This window comes from Mesoplodon densirostris, chromosome X (assembly GCF_025265405.1).
Source record: "Mesoplodon densirostris isolate mMesDen1 chromosome X, mMesDen1 primary haplotype, whole genome shotgun sequence".
NCBI lineage: Eukaryota > Metazoa > Chordata > Mammalia > Artiodactyla > Ziphiidae > Mesoplodon > Mesoplodon densirostris.
The window spans coordinates 73,512,880-73,533,446 of NC_082681.1; the positions used below are offsets into that span (position 1 = coordinate 73,512,880).

Consider the following 20,567-nt stretch of genomic DNA (forward strand, 5'->3'; position numbering starts at 1 on the left):
TTGGGAAATGCTGACTAAAGTATATATCTTTTTGTATGTGTGTATATGTGTGAATAATGGTCATTCCTTTCTCCTAGAAGATGGGCTTCATGGGATTGTGAGCTGTACCGCTTGTGGACAACAGGTCAATCATTTTCAAAAAGATTCCATTTATAGACATCCTTCACTGCAAGTACTTATTTGTAAGGTATGTAATGATCTGTTGATAATTAATTCCACAAATATTTGAATGCTTAACGTGTCAGACTTTTGATGCACAGTGATGAAGACGGAAATGGTCTCTGCCATTGGAGGACATATAATGTAGTGGGTAAGACAGACATGAAAGGCCCAATAAGTGCTATGATAGGGGAGTTACTGTGTACTTTGGGAACACACAGGAAGCCTTTGTAATTTGGAGTTGGGTGGTGGTGGGGGTTTTATAATGGAGATGATGTAGGTGGTACCTGAAATATAAATAGGAATTAGCTTGGCAAAGTGGGATTGGTTCAGCATATTCTAGGCCAGAGGCAACTTGGTATTCAAAGGCTCAGAGGTGAGGGAGAGTGTGGTGTGTTGGGAAACTGCAGAGTATATATTTGTGCACACATATGTTTTATAACATTCCCTCTTACATAGCCTAATTACCCAAATCTGAACTCTCCATGTGGAGCAGGGTTTTGACATAATTTGGAGATAATAGAATTAAAAATGTTTCATATGTATTGAAGATAGTTTTAACAGTCTGTGTAAACTTTTTTACAAGTAATACCTTGGAATTAATTTTAAGTATCTATAATATCAAGGTTATCATTTCCCCAACTCATATTACTGCTAAAATTAATCCTTTGTTAGTTTGCTTCCCAATAAAATGCCTCCTTGAATTGCAGGGGCAGACCAGACTTTCCTTAATTAGAGTTCCAGTTCTAGATCTTGTATGAATTTTTGGTAGATGTAGACCTCCTTAAATGTACTAAATTTACTCCATCTTTTAGTAATTTGTGTCTTCCTTTCCTTGAATTCATTTCAGCCAGGAGCCTGTTTAGGGTACATGTTGTAGCTTCTAGTTTTAAATTGTGACAGCTGCATTTTATATTGTTGGATTTGTAACGTGCGTTGCTTTTCTCTTTTCTTATATACGTGATTGGTTTTTATTTTTTCAAGGGCCAGTCTGTTGAGCCTAGCCCAATTCAGTAATCAGTAGTTTTCATCAGTGGGCATGGAACCTTCCCTTTTCTCCAGTCCCAGTGAAAAGGAATTTAAAGTCATTCAGACTTGGATTTGAATACCAGTTTTGCCTCTTCCAGTTGTATAACTTTAGGAGATTTATTTACATATTAATGAACCAAAGCCTTTTCTCTCAAATTGGGCTGTAATACCTCCTACCTTGCACAGTAGGTATTTGAGATTTAAAGATAATGTAGGTTAATGTAGGATACTGTTGCTCAGCTCTATACATAGTAGCTGTTTATATATGATGACTAGTAAATTATTATTAACTAATAGCAACATCTAATACATTTTTATGTAGATCTTTGGTAGCTAGTCATATGAGATCAGAAATTTGCTTTACCAAAATCTTTTATCAACTTTTATGTAAGGAACAGTGGTACTTGATGATATGGAAATCTATTTCAAGGAATTAATTTCTTGAGCTATTCCTGTGTCTGGAAAGTACTAGTAGGGGTAATACAGTGTTATCCCTTTGATTCTCTAAAACACACACACACACACACATTCCCTGTACTTTTTTAATGACTTAAAAATAAAGTTTTTTTCCTTTATGAATGTTAACAGTTTTGAATAAATTTCCCCTTTCCCTTTTCTTTTTTAATAGAATTGCTTTAAATATTACATGAGTGATGATATTAGCCGTGACTCAGATGGAATGGATGAACAGTGTAGGTAGGTAATAAATCAAGATGAGCTAAAATTCAGTGTTGTCTGCTTTTTGAGGCGAAATTCTTACATAGTCTGTTACTAGATCTGTTTTTTATAGTATCATCATTGATATCTTTTGTGGAAGGTTGTTCTTTTCCATGAAGTCCTTGGTTTATGTCTTTTAATTTTCTAATAAAGAATAATTAAATGACCAAAATTACTTTGCTATTGAAATTGCTGCCAGGAAATTTTAAATTGCTTTAATACTGTAAAGGTTTAAAATTGTTTCATTTCAGAATAATATTTTAATCTTTAAATAATTTCAGATGGTGTGCAGAAGGTGGAAACTTGATTTGTTGTGACTTTTGCCATAATGCCTTCTGCAAGAAATGCATTCTACGCAACCTTGGTCGAAAGGAGCTGTCTACAATAATGGATGAAAACAACCAATGGTATTGCTACATTTGTCACCCGGAGCCTTTGTTGGATTTGGTCACAGCATGTAACAGCGTATTTGAAAACTTAGAACAGTTGTTGCAACAAAATAAGAAGAAGATAAAAGTTGACAATGAAAAGAGTAGTAAAGTATATGACCATACACCCAGATTTTCTCCAAAGAAAAACAGTTCAAATTGTAATGGAGAAGAAAAGAAATTAGATGATTCATGTTCTGGTTCTGTAACCTACTCTTATTCAGCACTAATTGTGCCCAAGGAGATGATTAAGAAGGCAAAGAAACTGATTGAGACTACTGCCAACATGAACTCCAGTTATGTTAAGTTTTTGAAGCAGGCAACAGATAATTCAGAAATCAATTCTGCTACAAAGTTACGTCAGCTTAAGGCTTTTAAATCTGTGTTGGCTGATATCAAGAAAGCTCATCTTGCGTTGGAAGAAGATTTGAATTCAGAGATTCGAGCTTTGGATGCTGTAAACAAAGAGAAAAATACCAAAGAGCTTAAAGTCATAGATGCTAAGTCTGAAACAAAAGTACGAAAAGGAGAAAAACCCTGTGCTTTGGAAAGGAAGGATATTTCAAAATCAGAAGCTAAACTGTCAAGAAAGCAGGTAGATAGTGAGCATGTGGATCAGAGTGTTGCGGTAGAGGAACAAAGAGCAAATAAAAATCCCAGTGGTGAACATAAAAAATCTGATAAAAAAGAAGAACCTCAGTATGAACCTGCTAACACTTCTGAAGACTTAGACATGGATATTGTGTCTGTTCCTTCCTCAGTTCCAGAAGACATTTTTGAGAATCTTGAGACTGCTATGGAAGTTCAGAGTTCAGCAGATTATCAGGGAGATGGCAACAGTGGAACTGAGCAAGAACTGGAGAGTTCTGTAAAATTAAATATTACTTCAAAAGACAACAGAGGAGGTATTAAATCAAAAACAACAGCTAAAGTAACAAAAGAATTATATGTTAAACTCACCCCTGTTTCCCTTTCTAATTCCCCAATTAAAGGTGCTGATTGTCAGGAAGTTCCACAAGATAAAGATAGCTATAGAAGTTCTTGTCTGAACCCCAAGCTGGAGAACTGTGGACTTGAACAGGAAAAGAATGATAATGAGCATTTGGTTGAAAGTGAAGTTCCATTACTTTCAGAAGAATCTGATCTTCGAAGATCCCCACGTGTAAAGACTACACCCTTGAGGCGACAGACAGAAACCAACCCTACAACATTTAATTCAGATGAAGAAAATAATGACACCGTTAAGGAGAAACAAAAACTATCAGTTTCAATGAGAAAAAAGGATAAGCGGAATTCTTCTGACAGTGCTATAGATAATCCTAAACCTAATAAATTGCCTAAGTCTAAGCAGTCAGAGACTGTGGATCAAAATTCAGATTCTGATGAAATGCTAGCAATCCTCAAAGAAGTATCCAGGATGAGTCACAGTTCTTCTTCAGATACTGATATTAATGAACCTCATACAAATCATGAGAAGACTTTGTGTGATGTAAAGACTCAAACAGGGAAAGATGACAAAGGAAAAAGGAAACGAAAAAGTTCTACTTCTGGCTCAGATTTTGATATTAAAAAAGGCAAATCTGCTAAAAGGTCTATAATTTCTAAAAGGAAACGACAAAACCAGTCTGAATCTTCTAATTATGACTCAGAATTAGAAAAAGAGATAAAGAGTATGAGTAAAATCGGGGCTGCCAGAACAACAACAAAAAGAGTTCCAAATAAAGAAGATTATGATTCTTCTGAAGATGAAAAACACAGCAAAAAAGGAATGGATAATCAAGGTCAGAAAGGTTTGAGGACTGCCCAGGAAGGATCATCTGATGATGCTGAAAGGAAAGAAGAGAGAGAAAATTTCTCTTCAGCAGAAGGCATATTTGATAAAGACAAGACTCTCATGGAATTGAGAGATCGACTCTCTAAGAAGCAGCAGCCAAGTGTTTCCTCAGATGGTGCTGATAAGCTTTCTTCTGGGAAAGAGGAGAGTTTTAATTCTCCAGAAGATAAAAAGGTTGCTGAAACTAAAGAAAAGAGTAAGTATCTGAAAACCAAAACGTGTAAGAAAGTACAAGGTGGCTTATCTGATATTGCTGAAAAGTTCCCAAAGAAAGAACAGAGTGATGAATCCTCTGAAGATGATAACAAGCAGAGCAAAAAGGGAACTGAAGAAAAAGAAAAGAAAACTACAGACTTGAAGAAAAAAGGAATTAAGATGGAACAACAGTATGAATCATCATCTGATAGCACTGAGAAATTACCCGAGGGAGAAGAAATTTTCCATTTTCCTAAAGGCATAAAACAAAATAAGAATGACACAACTGATGGGGAAAAGAAGAGTAAAAAAATAAAAGATAAAACTTCTAAAAAGAAGCATGAATTATCCGATAATGCTGAGAAGTTACCAGGGAAAAGAGATAGTTGTGATTCTTCTGAAGATAAGAGGAGTAAGAATGGAGCATCCAGTCGAGAGAAGAAAAGGTGCAACTTACCTGAAAAGAGTTCAAGGAAGAGACAAGATTGTTCATCATCTGATACTGAGAAATATTCCATGAAAGAAGATGGTTGTGATTCTTCTGATAAGAGACCGAAAAGAATTGAATTAAGGGAAAGAAGAAATTTAAATTCAAAGAGAAATACCAAGGAAGTACAAAATGGCTCATCATCTTCTGATGTTGAGGAAAGTTCCGAAGATAATAAAAAGCTGAAGAAACAAAGAGCTTCAGCTAAAAAGAAGGCAGGCAATATGAAGGAGAAAATGAGAAACTCCCTAAGAACAAGCACTAAAAGGAAGCAGGCTGACATTTCTTCCTCATCTTCTTCTGATATAGGAGATGATGATCAGAATTCTGTAGGTGAGGGGAGCAGTGATGAGCAGAAAATAAAGCCTGTGACCGAAAATTTAGTGCTGTCTTCACATACTGGATTTTGTCAATCTTCAGGTATGGGAAAATAAATAGAAATTTTGTACTTTCTCCCTCTTGAATAACTACATTGTTTAATTTTCTCTGAAGTCAGTCAAACACAAGGTTGCTTACTGTTTAGGAAAACACCATTTAAAAATTCTTTATAGAGATTTACTAGAAACTCTCCATTTTTCGGTCATCATTGGGAGGTATTTGCAGCATTGTTAGTATTCTGTATCAGCTATACCAAGTGTGTTGGGTAAATTTATCAATGTTTAATGCTTTTCTTTGGAGTAATGAAAAGTAATTTATGAAGGAAGATCAGACTTAGTAGTTCAGTAGATATTTATTCAAGTAATGGAGATGAGTGCTTGGTATGGATATAACATGGTGTGTGAAAGTTTTAACTGCTTTGCCATTCATCTGACTTTTTAAATTGGGCAGAGTAACTTTGTGTCCCATGAAATCCTCAGAAAAATTTAAGTTTATTTATTGAAACCCTTTGCTTATGCTCATCATTTTTTTTCTAATGACATGAACAGATATTTCCATTTTTAACACTAACAAAATAGAGGAAGAAAGAAATCCAGAAAGTAGGTGGATTACCCTACCCTGATGAGATAGAGCACTAGGACAATTAGGGTTTGGGTCAACCAGTCAGTAATATAGTCCCCCCTCAAAAATTTAAAAATATTTATCATTATGGCAGTTCTTTAAAAAAATCAGTTGTATAATAAATGTACACTTGTTGGTCATATTGTCTTTTTTTTTAAGTCAGTATAACCCATCAGTTAACCAGGGACACTTAAAATTAATTTTAAAATATGTATAAAGTAGATTTCTTATGTAACTGTTTTCCCAGCACAAGCAAAATGTTAAACAAATTTCCTTTCTTTCCTTTTGTTGTGATTTTCCATTTATCCCAGCTTGATTTTAGTGGAATTCACTTGAATCTTGATTTTTAGTAAAACTTTAAATCCCTTTTTTGGAGCTCCAGTGAGTTGGTTTGAAAACCAAGTGGGATATGCATGGTATACACATTTTAATGCTCTGCTATATCAGATACCTAGATGTAGTTCTGCTTGTATGGCTGTTTTAACTACAGGTCCGCAGTCCCTGATATTCTCGGGGCTAAATGTATTTCAGGATTTTCAACTCTTTTGTTTTTAGGAAGATATTATAGAGTAGTTATCATATATTATATAGTAGCCCCAGTAGGTCCTGAGGCCCCATAATCAAACACATTAGTATTTCCGCAGCAAAACATATGAACATTTACATGTAAGAGGAATAAACAGTTCAGATTAGATTTTGCTGCCAAATGAACTTTGGCATCACCTTACAAAACTTTAAATTTTGAGAACTTTTTGGATTTTCAAATTGTGTATGAGATTGTGGACTTGTATTCAAAACATAATATAATAGTTGCAAATTTATTTATTCTCCTAATATGTCCAACTTAATTTAGGTGACAGTTTTTATGAGCTCTTAAAAAGCCTCCCCTGCTCCCATGAATTTAGAGGATTCCAATTTATTCAGCAATAGTTGGGTATCCTGTTACAGGGTACAACATTTTCCTAGAAATTGGGGCTTGGGAATGGCATGACCAACCAAGATAAAGAACACGGTCCTAGGAGATTACAGTCCAATGAGCAAGATAGACATAGATAAGTCATTATTTAAAAAATACCAGAAGAAAGATATAAAACTAAAGTGGGGCTGTGTGATAAATAGCAAGTGAGCCACTTAATCTAAATATTGGAGGAAGACTTAAAAGAACAGGTAGCATTTGAACTTGACTTTGAAGGATGGGTAACATTTTCAAAGGTGTAGTAAAGAGGAACAATGGTAATATCACTAGTAATATTTCATTTGAAGATTGGTCTGTTTGAATGAGGTATTTATTGTGAGTTTGCTAAGATATTGTGAGATTTATTATTGCCTTTCTACATTGAGCATATTTCTATCCTGAACCTGTAGGTGTCTGTGTTCCTTATGGGTTTTTTCTCCAATATTTTCCCCCAGTATTTTATTATGAAAAAATGTTAAATATACAGAAGAATTTCTACAGTTAACATTGTACTGTATTTGCTTTATCACATAGTTATCTATATATCCTGTCTATCCATCAGTGTACCTAACTTTTCCCCCCTTTTAACTGTTTATTTTGAAATAATTATAAATTCACAGGAAGGTGCAAAAAAAAATGTACAGGGAGGTTTTGTATGCCTTTCATTAATTTCCCTCCAATGGTAACATCTTTCAGAATTATAGTGCAATCTCAGAACCAGGAAACTGAAGATTTTTTCAGATTTCACCAGTTTTACATGTACTCCTTTATTTGTGTGTGTGTGTAAGTATAGTTCTGTGCAAAATTTGTATCACGTGTAACTTTGTAAACATAACCACCACAGACAACCAAGATATTGAACTTTCATTACCACAAGTTCCTTTGTGCTACCCCTTATGCACACTCCCTAGCATATCCCTATTCTTAACCTGTGGCAATTGTTAATCTGATTTCCATCTCTGTAATTTTGTTATTTTGAGATGGAATCATGAAGTGTGTAACCTTTTGAAATTGTCTTTTTTCACTCAGTGTAATGCCCTTGAAATCTTTGATGCATTTGAAAGTAAATGGTAAACATTAACATAATTCTCCCTGGTTACTTCAGCATATATAGTGTTAACTAGAGTACAATGTTTAAGTTTGTTTTTGAGGCAAAGTTTACATACAATGAAATGCACAAATCTTAATCTCTTTATAGTTTTAATCAAGGATAGAAACATTGCTTTTTATAAGGAAGTAAGTTTTACTGTACTTGAATATGTCTCTGGATGATTCTACTCCTAGATACCATACAAATTCAGGTATATTTACGAATTATTTTTTACTACCAAGTATTAATAGCATTTTAAAAAGTTCTTCAATGATACAGGAAAAATTAGACATCTGTTAACTTTAAACTTAAAATGGATCACTACAAAGCTTATTTCAGTCATAAACTTATGCTAATATGGTGGTGAATGATAAAAGATTTGTTACTGGGAAGGATGAGTTTTAAAATTCTTGTGCTCTGGGAAGGAACTTTGAAATATGTAACATCCAACTGTTTATTATTTTGCTGCTGGCACTTTTAAGTTCCCCATTGTACTTTCCTTATAAATTCTTTTTATTCATGTTTTGGATCCCAGAGTATAGTTTACAACTCACTAGTTGTTTTAAAGTTTTTGGCTTTCAGTTTTATTTTACATGGTTTTACTTATAAAGATAATTTAAAGCTAATTTTAAGTACACTTTTGTTCCTTCAAGGAGATGAAGCCTTATCTAAATCAATGCCTGTCACAGTGGATGATGACGACGATGACAATGATCCTGAGAATAGGTATGATTCCATCTGTAAGGACTTTAAAAAGATTATAACACACCCTAGGCGTGGGCACAAACAGCAGCAACGGAACCACAAGCAGGTTGTAAAAACCAGGAGTGCCTGCCTTAGAAAGATTCACTCCCAGTCTTCCTGCAAGTTTGAAAGAAAGGCCAGAAAATGGGCTAAAACTCAGAAACCTTAAAAGAAAGTAAATATAAATAGTAACACACCTAGCATAGGGTGTGTTATAAATACAGCACTGTCAATTTTTATGTTTCCACGTAAGCTGTGATAGTTTTTTGAGAATATTTTAATTTTGACAGATTATTTTATTGGTGAAAGTAAATCACATCTCAATAAATTGGTGACAGCAGACATCTTTCTCCTCAATATTTGATTATTGTTTTAAATTGCCATCCAATGTGGTGGTCCTATTCATTAAAACCTGTTCAAAGTGAAAAAGAGACTGCTCAGATGTTTAAGATTAAGAAATTGCTTTCAAAATAAGTATGAATTTGCAAAGTATCTAGACTGATTTAGATTTTAACAATTTGTCAAATAAAATAGAAGTATGCAGTATGATAGTATTAATTTTAATAATAGTTAATAGGTTTATATGGGAACAGTGTAGCCTGTACAGATGGACTAAACTAAGGAATAGCTGGGAGAAGAAAAAAAATAAAGATATGCCCATATTCTAGCAATGAGGAATAAAGAAAACAAGGTATTAAAGAGTATAGCCATAATGTTTTTACATATTTTTTAAACCCTTCCTGGACTATAGGATCCCTCACACTCATAATCTTCAACAAGAAGACAGTGTGGTGTAGTGGATGGAATTTTGGAATAATGGGGATGAGAATATCTGACTTCTACTTCTAACCTTTCTGTGTGATCATGGGCAAGTGACTTAACTACACTTTGCCAAAATTTTCTGTTATTTAAAACAAAAGGGTTGGATGAAATGTTCTCTGATTAATTCTAGCACCAAAAAATCTATGATAGACTTGAGGTTTTACTACAGAGTACTGTATTAACCATCCATTTATTCCTAATAGTAAACTCTAATAATTAAGAAAACATGAAAATAAACATGTAATTTTTGTGTCATAATTTTGTAAGGAATTAACATTGAGTTGGTAAATGCTGTGGGGCCAGCCGTCACTCTAGCTCTGTTTTATATCTTGCTGGTGCTGATAGATTTTTCTGTTTCAAAGATCAGCATTCTCCTAATTAACAGGAGGGCGTTTTTATTAAGGTGAATGAACAATTTCATTTTGCACTTTTGAATAGAGCTTAATCACAGATACAAAGACTCAGATGCTGCTTTACCTACTTATTTTTTTAATTAAAAATATATATCCAATTATTTTGTGGGATCAGGGTTGGGTCCAGAATGGAATGGTGAAGGCATACATTTTATTCATCAGGGATTTTATATAGTATATGATATGATCACAGTGAGATTATGAAAGCATTTAAAATTTTATTCTTTTAAAATGCTTTAATTCCTCTTCATTTATTTATGCTACCATTTGCTCTCTTGTAAATCTTAAGGCCTCAAATGTTATTGAAAGGCTAATAATGTTTAAAACATGCTATATCCTAGTTTACTTATGAGTTATGAATCTTAATTTCATATTTAAACACCAAATGAGTGTCATTAAGGTATGATAATTTTTTATTTGTATTAGAGCTTGTCAAAATATAAATATCATTTTAATCTTTTAAGTTACTTGATCATATCTCTCTGTAACTGGCAATTATTTTATTGAAAGGTATCTTTAATTCCATCTTGCATTTGTGATTAAAAAATACAACCCTGCTGAGTACTTTTGAGAAGAATTGAATTTTACCTTGAGCATGTTTTTCTTTATATTCAGTTTAATGTGCTTTTATAAAATATGCCATTAATAACTTGTTTCATATCCAATATACCAATGAGGTATCTAATACCCATGGGTTATCTAATGATGGGGATACAAATACCTTCTTGAATTATTTTGGTATAGACAGTGTACTTGAGCATATTTGAATATGCACTAAGCAACTTTTAAAAATTTGTTTTCAGATCATGATAAAGTCTTGGAATTATTTTTACCTTTCACGTTTTTGAGTAGTATGTATTTTGGTAGACAGAATATTGTAATTGTGTATAAATTTGTACACAATTGTGTAATTGTGTATAAATTGTGTATAAATTTCATATGCTTTGCCTTTATAGCAGTGTTGTAATACATTTTCAGTGTTAATGTTTATGGAGAGGTAAATAGTGTATTAATGCAAATGGTTAACTATTTGGATGCAATAAATTTCTGTAAAACTTTTTTCTTGTCCAAGCATTTAATTTTGATTATAATCCATCTTTTCATGAGAGTTGAAAGAATTTGATAGAACCAAGATATGTAGGCTAGTTTGTAGCCAAATAAGTTTTGATATTTCTAAAATTGAGGAAGTAATAATTCCCAAAACATATGTACTTATATATGACATATTTACTTATATATGTGTGTGAAAGTTTTACAATAGATTTCACCATTATTTATCTTTTCTGTTTTAAAGTTATAATAGCTTTTGAGGTCATTTAAAGAACTTAGTCATGTCCTGAATATTTTAGTACGTGTGAATAAATAAGTTTCTGTTATTTTAGTGTACTATTATGTAGTATCATTCATATTTGAAAGTAAATGTATGCTGTTGTGAGACAGAGTGGTCTAACTTGTAAAGTAATTTCTATTTAATTGCATTTATTTAATAAACAATTACAAAAATTATAGGTTGAATAACAGGTTAACTTTTATGATTTTTTGACTGAGCTTTTTAGAAAAAAATAAATAGTGGACTAACTTTATACTTTCAGTTTTGTATAACTGAGAATTTACTTCAAATTTCATAGCTTAGACTTTATGTACTTTTTGAAAGGGAGAATAATAATATCAAACAGTTTGTCAGGTTGTTTAAATTATACACGTAATTTTAAAGTCATTTATTCGAATGTGCCATTATGTTAATGGTGCCTTTCAAATACCTGTTAGTTATGTTTTAAATTGGTTCTTTCATTGAAAGGATATATATATATATATATATATATATTTTTTTTTTTTTTTGCGGTACACGGGCCTCTCACTGTTGTGGCCTCTCCCGTTGCGCAGCACAGGCTCCATACGCACAGGCTCAGCGGCCATGGCTCACGGGCCCAGCCACTCCGTGGCATGTGGGATCTTCCCGGACCGGGGCATGAACCCGTGGCCCCTGCATGGGCAGGCAGACTCTCAACCACTGCACCACCAGGGAAGCCCTGAAAGGATATTTAATGTCCTATATTTTATTTTATTTTTATTTTTATTTTTTCTTTTTGCTGTATGCGGGCCTCTCACTGTTGTGGCCTCTCCCGTTGCGGAGCACAGGCTCCGGATGCGCAGGCCCAGCGGCCATGGCTCACGGGCCCAGCCGCTCCGCGGCATATGGGATCCTCCCAGACCGGGGCACGAACCCGTATCCCCTGCATCGGCAGGCGGACTCTTAACCACTGCGCCACCAGGGAGGCCCAATGTCCTATATTTTAATACCTGCACTGTGAATTAGCCTCAGTCATAAGATGGTACTGTATCAAGTTCAACAGTGATAGTGTTGAGGATTATTAAACCAGGCTTTTCTTTAGGGGTTGCATACTGAAACAGTCACTGAAGAAACCATTCCTCCCAGGAAAGAATTATTTTCAGAATATTCTTTATTTGTATTTTTTACAGGGTGTGGAAAATATTTAAAACTGAGCTTTTAAGAGGAAAAAACTAGTTTGCTACATTTTTTTCTAAATCAACATTCTTTTTTTTTTAATCCCAATTTTGTTTAAAAGCTGAGGTTTTTATATGGATACCTTCTCCTGCCACACACATACATTTACTTTATAGTTGAAAAATGCTTAGTTGGGTCTACTAATACTGCATAATTTTTCTCATAATTTCTCTCTCAATGTGGCTAAATAATTTTTTTTTCATTGAAGCAAAATTTGATTTGGAAATTGCTTAAAGAAATTACCCATTGTTAATAGAAGTTCTGCTTAATTATTGTGGGACTACACTGTAGCCTTCAAATTTTCCAAGTATTTTATCATTTGGTAATACTTTGCTTTTCAGACTGGAAAACATGCAAATGATTACTTTTTTCCCCTACTAGCTCGGTGTAGGTATTCTTTTGATGCAGGCTCTGTGCTGTTAATCCAGCATATTTTTGGAAGTGATTAATGATTCCTGGATATTGTTCATGCTAATAAAGATATTTGATAATTGTTTACCTGATTTCAGCAAAGATTAATGGCATGAGTATATCTCATGTTCCTTTGACATATGACTTTGGTTTCTATTTTAAACACTTTTCCAAATGTTCATCTTCTATACGTGTCTTTATCTGTTGTCTATTCAAATTTGCTGAATCTGGAATAATTTTTTTCTGTGAATTTTTTTTTCATGGTGGTCCTATTTGGTTAGCAAAATTGCTTTAGTTCTCCTTTATTGGGCTTGAAAAACAAAGGTAGCATTTTAAATGAGTATTTTACTTGTTTCATGTTTGAGTAAGGGTTTTAAATGTCTGGCAATTTTAAGGTAATTCTTTTTCAAATTTACTTTGTCTTTATAATGCAGGTAAGTATTGTAAGTCAAGTATAATACAGGTGTCTAGCCACTGGATAGGATCTATTTGTAGATATCTAAACTGGTTACAGTTGCCACCAGCTCTCTTTTTTATGCTAGAATTCCCAGCAAGGAAAGAAATATGGTCATTAGTGGTGATCTCTCTGCTTAAGATATAAATATTATGTTCAGCCTTCCATTCCTATTCTCTATTCTTTGGTGATATTGTAATGGGACTTTTAGATAGTGAGAAAAAGCACCCCCCCATAAAAGGAGAGTTTGGATTTTTCTAGTGTTAGCAAAAAAGGTTCATTTTTCTGACTATATCGTCTTTGTCTTTTACTTTGAATTTTTTTTTTTTTTTTTGCGGTACGCGGGCCTTTCACTGTTGTGGCCTCTCCTGTCGTGGAGCACAGGCTCCGGACGTGCAGGCTCAGCGGCCATGGCTCACGGGCCCAGCAGCTCCGCAGCATGTGGGATCTTCCCGGACCGGGGCACAAACCCGTGTCCCCTGCATCGGCAGGCAGACTCTCAACCACTGCGCCACCAGGGAAGCCCTTTTACTTTGAATTTTAAAAATAAAATTGAGACACATAAGTCTTTGTTTTTACTTTTCAGTTATAAAAATATTGAACTATTTAGTATGATCTTTAGTATGATCAAATTTTCTAAATTTATATCAATGTTAATAATTTTTTTCTTGTTAAAATGTCCTCTAAAGCTGGCTTAGATTTTTACATAAAATCAGGGAATACACATTTTGTAATTTGAGCCCATGTATAAATTGTTAATAAACTGTGGGTTCTTAATTTCATACAGCTTTTATTTTCCTACTCCTAAGACTTTTTAAAAAAAGTTATTTGATATTGATTTTAAGAAAACAGTGATGGTTTTCATTAACTGCAAACATTGTAGAACATGTGACTTAAAAAATAGTTTCATACTGTTGTTCAGCTTTTTGGTTATTTAGGGACTTCATCATTATCTCATGAATAGCACTGTCTTTAGGTGCAGATCATTATGCCTTGGTTATAGTTTTTCATAGAAATGTTTATATCAAGATACTAATTTTGGGGAATTCCCTGGCGGTCCAGTGGTTAGGACGTCGTGCTTTTACCACTGCAGGAGGCCCAGGTTTGATCCCGCATGCTGAGTGGCGCCGTCAAAAAAAAAAAAGATACTAATTTTGAACCAAGGAGTTAAAAAAAACACTAATACAGATTTTGAAGATGAGGAATTCCATTGTAATTCTGTTTGTTTTTTTTTTTTTTTTTTGCCGTGCTGTGCGGCGTGTGGGATCTTAGTTCCCTGACCAGGGATTGAACCCGTGCCCCCTGCATTGGGAGTGCAGAGTCTTAAGCACTGGACCACCAGGGAAGTCCCCGAAATGTTTTATTTTTTATTCTCAACCTGAAGTACGTAGCATTTGTTAAAACAAAGCCTCCCTCCCTACTAGAAGAATGTGTGTTCCTCACAAAAAGTATTCAACATTTTTTGGACTGTAGTCATTTGAATTGTTTTACATATCAACCTTTTATATATGGTATGATGTTTTAGTACTACATTTACTTAGGCAGTTGTTTTTTTTATCTCGAAACTTATAATCTTATTCAGAATTCTCTGTTTTAACTATTGTAATATTGTGCACAGAATGTAAAAAAACAATTTAAAATTTTGTCACCTTTGTGTATGGATGCACAGTATTTTGGCCTTCTAAAAATGTATTTTTCATTTAGCAATTTTCTTCAGGCCTGTTTTCAGAATCTCTTAAAAGATAAAGCAGTAGATTGTAGGATGTATTCAAGATGACCTGTCAGTACATTTTAGAGATGGTGCATACTGGACAAAAGATGTTTAGAACTCTTTCAAAAAAATGTTTTCTAATCAAAACTTGAATTCTTTCATTTCTAAATCAGTGAAATACAGATAAATTTAAGAATGTGACCTTAGTGTATTGCCCTAAGCAGTCATTAGCACAGTAGTAGTGAATGAGTAGAGAATATAGCACTGGCATAGTAAAATTAGTAGCAGATTGGGATTCAGGATCTTAGGTACTACTCCTGGCTTTGCCACTAACTAGCTTTGTTTCTTTGGCCAAGTTATTTCCCCTCTCTAAGCCTGTTTCCTCATCTGTAAAATGACAGAATTGGACCCTAAGGTCCCTTCTTCTAGCTCTAACATTTTGTGTTGCTTTTGTAATGGCTGTTTCTCTACAATTCCCTGGTGCAAGATATCTTTCTCTTGATCACTCCTTTCTTAGAAACTCATGTTTTGAATTCTTGATTTACCTACCAGCAAGAGGCAGTTTACTTTCTTTTCCTGTTTGAGTGCTTAAACAAGAGGCATTACTGATTTCCTTTCTAGACAGGATCAGAATGACTAAAGGCTTTCTTGGGTCTCTCTCTCTCTCTCTCTCTCTCTCTCTCTCTCTCTCTCTCTGATTGCTTGTTTGTCTTTGCATTGTTGGGCTCATTCCTTATTTTAGTTTTGCTTTATTTTAGTAGATGAAGGTGGAAGGTGTAATAAGGCATTATCTTATCTTGGTATTCATTATGTGATTTAGAAGACTTAGCTTGTTCGAGTTTTGCAGTTCTTTTATTTATTCTTTCATGCACCAGTTCCGATCACTGTTTGTTTGTGGGTTTTTACCCTCCCTCCCATATTGTTTTGCTTTCTTCCCCTCTCCCTTCCCTCCCTTTCAGGAAAATGGAGGAGTGGCTCCATTACTTCCGGCTCTGCCCAGGTTTTCTGCCACAAGAGTGGCACAGCCTGTGCCTCTAATGCTTCTGATAGAGTCGTGACTGCTTTGGATGCTACACCTGCCCCAAGATGTAATGTTGAGCATTGAGATTCCAGGGGCAGTGCCTTGTTGCCTGGATGATTTTCTCAGAAACGTCCTGGAAAGCCTCAAGAAAGGAAACTTCCGAGCAAACAGAATCAACTAGGGATCATGACTATACATCCATCACATGCATACCAGCACGGGTCCAGCCAAGGCCTCCAAAATGATGCTTTGCCAGCCTCAGCTGGTTCTCAAGTGATGATGTCCTTGAAGTCTCTGTGGCCTGTGACTCAAGAGTTAAGGTAGTGGAGTTTCCCTTAAAGCATCTCACAGCAGGCTTTGTAGATGGGACACATCTCACCTCAACATGTTTGCTGAATACTCAGGTTGAAGGTCAGCCTCAGCCCTTACTTAGGTCCTTCAAATTAAGTTCTAACTTTGAGGTGTCGGCTATGCGATAGGTTAGGTGTATGATACGGTAGGTCTTTGACATATTGGACATGAGCCATCAGCCATAATTTATGCAAAATAATTTAACTTTATTATTCTTTTTTTTTTTTTGTGGTACGCGGGCCTCTCACTTGTGGCCTCTCCCGTTGCGGAGCACAGGCTCCGGACACGCAGGCTCAGCGGCTATGGCTCACGGGGCCTAGCCGCTCCGTGGCATGTGGGATCCTCCCGGACCAGGGCACGAACCCATGTCCCCTGCATAGGCAGGTGGACTCTCAACCACTGCGCCACCAGGGAAGCCCAACTTTATTATTCGTTTTAGGGCTTAATGTATATGGCTATACATTAGGCTTTCCTTTGCTCAAAAGGTGTTAGAGGGCAAATTTAAAACATCTTAGTGAGGTAAAGCTTAGGGAGTCTCTATCACTCTATAACTGTCAGTTTGGAGAAAAATGAGCATTCTCTGAAGTCTGTAAATTTTTTTGCTTCTAAAGTATCTGTGATTGTTCTATATATTATGGTCTTACTGAAGGTTGTTGATAAATCAATTAATTCTTCATTATGTGGATCTCATTTTATTTTCCATGACTTACGTGATTTTTTTTAGTTGGTATAGAATCTTATTGTTTTATATATTTCATAGTTCTTCTTCATGTAAGTCTAGAACGTTAGTATTTGTAGGTTTACATATTTTGACTTTCCGTTTAGTAGACGTATTAGGAGTCTATAGTTTGAAAGAAGAAATGTTATGTGGTTTGTTAAAGTTAACAACCAAGTCTTTACAGATTATATGGAATTTAAGACATTTTTTGAACGTGTAAATACAAACAAATCAGGTGATTGAACTAAACTTTAGAGTAACTAAATTAATAATTGTATTTTTGTTGGCTATTATTGTACCACCCAAATGGGTATATAAGATCTTGTAACTGCAAGTAAACTATGTTTTTCTATTTGTAACCTGTTATCCAGTGCTTCACATTATATGCATACTCGAGCACACACACACATTTATTCATTCCAAAACAGTGGTTTTACTCAAACTGGCTTGAGAAAGTTCTTCCTTGTTCGTGGGAAATGATAATGTGCTGTGTATGAAAGATGATTTTAGAGTTTTTCCAGAAAGATGCTTTTAAGAAATTTAAAGAACCACCCTTTATTTTGAAACTGTTTCCTAATTTGTGGAGGGTGTGTTTGTTTATTTTTTATTTTATAAAATGATAAAAGTAAATGATATTTGGGTTTAAATTTTTTTCTTGACAAAATGAAAAGTTGGCAACACTATATTAGTCCCCATTTTTAAAATGTTTACCGTGTGCAACCGAAGTCAGCAAACCACTGATGTAGAAGTTTAAGAGCAACGAAGACTTTATTGCTCAACTCGAGTAGGGTTTTTTTTTAATTTTTAATTTTTTTTGATGTGGACCATTATTAAAGTCTTTTATTGAATTTGTTACATTATTGCTTCTGTTTTATGTTTTGGTTTTTTTGGCCGTGAGGCATGTGGGATCTTAGCTCCCCAACCAGGGATTGAACCCGCACCCCCTGCATTGGAAGGCGAAGTCCCAACCACTGGAACACCAGGGAAGTCCCCAACTCCAGTAGGATTTAAATTGGAGTGACCTAACTTTAGCAAATCAAGTTGGAAACCCTCAGAAAAGCTAACTCATCTGTGGTTTCCTCTTGTAATTGGTAACTCTCTACGTTGTCTAAATATTCCTTATCTATCTGTTTAGGGGGGAAGTACCAAAGGGCATATAATAAGCATTTATGGAAGTGATTAGCTATTTTGTTTGCTTCAGTCTGTTTAGGTGTCTTTGTTATATATCTTTGAGTATAAATAGCAAAGAACAATGTATCAAATAAAGTTAAAGCATTAACATGCATTAACATCTCCTACCATTGAATGTATTCTTGATTTAAATGTGAGTGCATGCTAAGAAATAAAAAGAGGAGTTTCAAATCCAAAAATAGCAAAGGTTCCATAATTCCAGCTGCAAGTTTTTGACTGAGCTAGAGTCATTCTTGACTGCAGAGTAGATGTTTATCCACATAGAAGTTAGTTCATGGAAAACCAAGAATCATGTCAACTTTTGAGCCTTTCTGTAGGGTATTCCTTTGTTACTGTGATTTATGAATTTATATCAAAAAGTGCAAAACACCTCGTCTTGCACAAAAACTGCTTTTATCTTACACTTTCAGATGTCTTCCTTTAGTGCAAACATGGAGATTTTTTAGGAATATATTTTATTTTAACATAAGATGGTATTAAAGAATTATTTTCTCATGCTTTTAGCAGTTGATTTTTTCATTAGCAAATTGGTCTTTGAGGAGCATCTTGAAAAATTTTGATATGTTTGAGGCTAATGCACTATCTACTTCTTTGGAAAGTGGAAACTCATTTATGGTAATTTTTGTTCTTTTAACTATGTATGTGGTTAATAGCACTCTTGCCCCTTCTCTGCCCTAGTTTGAATATTATTAGGGATTTTTGATTGCTTCACTACTTATGTGTTGTATTCTTTCCTTTGGTTAGAAGAATTTATGAAGCAAATTGAAATTTAAGGGCCAAAATATTATCCACTAGTTTGAGGTACTGTTTCACAATAAAGTGGTTTATTACACACTGATTTTCTAAGAATATGTTTTGCTGTTGAATAAATCCTCTCATGTGGAGTTCAGTGTTGGAATGCCATTTGTCTGAATGAATTGATTTACCTTTGTGGGCCTGTCTTGATATTGTAGTTGTTGGATGGTGGCAGCAGAGCAAGTGTAGGATTGGAAAGTTATCCAGCATGAAGTTAGAATTGGTCAAAATAGTTAGTAGAAATGTCCCTGAGATTTTTCACTATATTGCAGAATTGTATAGAACTGGGAGAAAATCAGTGCTAAGAGCATTTTCAAAAATTTTGGTTGGTAGTTTAGGTTAAAATATGGTTTTGGTAGACTTTTCTTTATAATAAAAAATCTATTGACACATTTATTTCTATTTTGATACACATAATTCTTTTTGTTTTTAATTTGTTACACTTCACCACCAAATATATAGTTTTTTATTGTCTTTTTACTCAAGAATTGCCAAGAAGATGCTTTTAGAAGAAATTAAAGCCAATCTTTCCTCCGATGAGGATGGATCTTCAGATGATGAATCAGAAGAAGGGAAAAAAAGAACTGGAAAACACAATGAAGAAAATCCTGGAGATGAGGGTGAGCTCCCCAAAGAGAAGTATAGGATGTCATAATTATTTGACCAATTCAGGCTTTGAAGACTGTCTGACCATGAAATCTCTTAGCACATGCATTTGAAGTTTATTAAAATATTGAAAACTTTACTACCTTTACTCCGTTTGAATATCTGGTAATAATTGTGCAAGTTTTGTCAGTTACTGCCAATAAACAGATGATTTTTAAAGGAAAATATTTTTTACTTTTAAAAAAATCTATAAATGTATACTGGTGATATTTAATCAATATTTAATAATAGTGATAGATCAAGGTTGATGTATGAGATAGCCTGTTATCACCAATGCAACCCAGATAAGTACACAGCTCTGATCAGTTCCATAAATCATGGTAATTGTCAACAAACAAAATATGTAGTTTTACAACATTTTAAAGGAAAAAAGGCTGAACGTTTTACTGATTTGTTTTCTCCATTTAGAAGCAAAAAATCAAGTCAATTCTGAATCAGATTCAGATTCTGAAGAATCTAAGAAGCCGAGATACAGACATAGGCTTTTGAGGCACAAGCTGACTGTGAGTGACGGAGAATCTGGAGAAGAAAAAAAGACGAAGCCTAAAGAGCACAAAGAAGCCAAAGGCAGAAATAGAAGGAAGGGTAAGACATTTTAATTCTGATAGCAAGGAACATACTGGTTTTATAAACTAAGTATAGTTGTGAAATTTTAGTATATTGGCTCCAACAATTGACCACCTATATTAGGTGAGTATCAGCACACTGACAACAACTCTTCTGAGAGTGAAGTAAAGAATTTAGAGTGGGAAGATAACCCAGAAACTTGAGAAATGACACAAAGACTATTTTTGACCTTTAGTAGTCATATACATTTAGATTATAAAGACAAAGAAAAATGACAATAAAT

At 34.4% G+C, this 20,567-nt stretch overlaps 1 protein-coding gene across 6 annotated transcripts in view; it reads left to right on the forward strand.

The window, feature by feature from the left end:
• Positions 1-20,567, forward strand: part of ATRX (ATRX chromatin remodeler) — a 236,528-nt gene that overhangs the window by 83,779 nt on the left and 132,182 nt on the right. For 3 of the 6 annotated variants that reach the window (XM_060088120.1, XM_060088116.1, XM_060088119.1), the window contains 6 exons: positions 78-187; positions 1,817-1,884; positions 2,187-5,269; positions 8,547-8,619; positions 19,538-19,671; positions 20,126-20,302. In XM_060088120.1, the coding sequence (XP_059944103.1) occupies positions 78-187; positions 1,817-1,884; positions 2,187-5,269; positions 8,547-8,619; positions 19,538-19,671; positions 20,126-20,302 (3,645 nt within the window). The remainder of the gene's footprint in view (positions 1-77; positions 188-1,816; positions 1,885-2,186; positions 5,270-8,546; positions 8,620-19,537; positions 19,672-20,125; positions 20,303-20,567) is intronic. The other 3 variants (XM_060088117.1, XM_060088121.1, XM_060088118.1) reach the window with 2 other exon arrangements.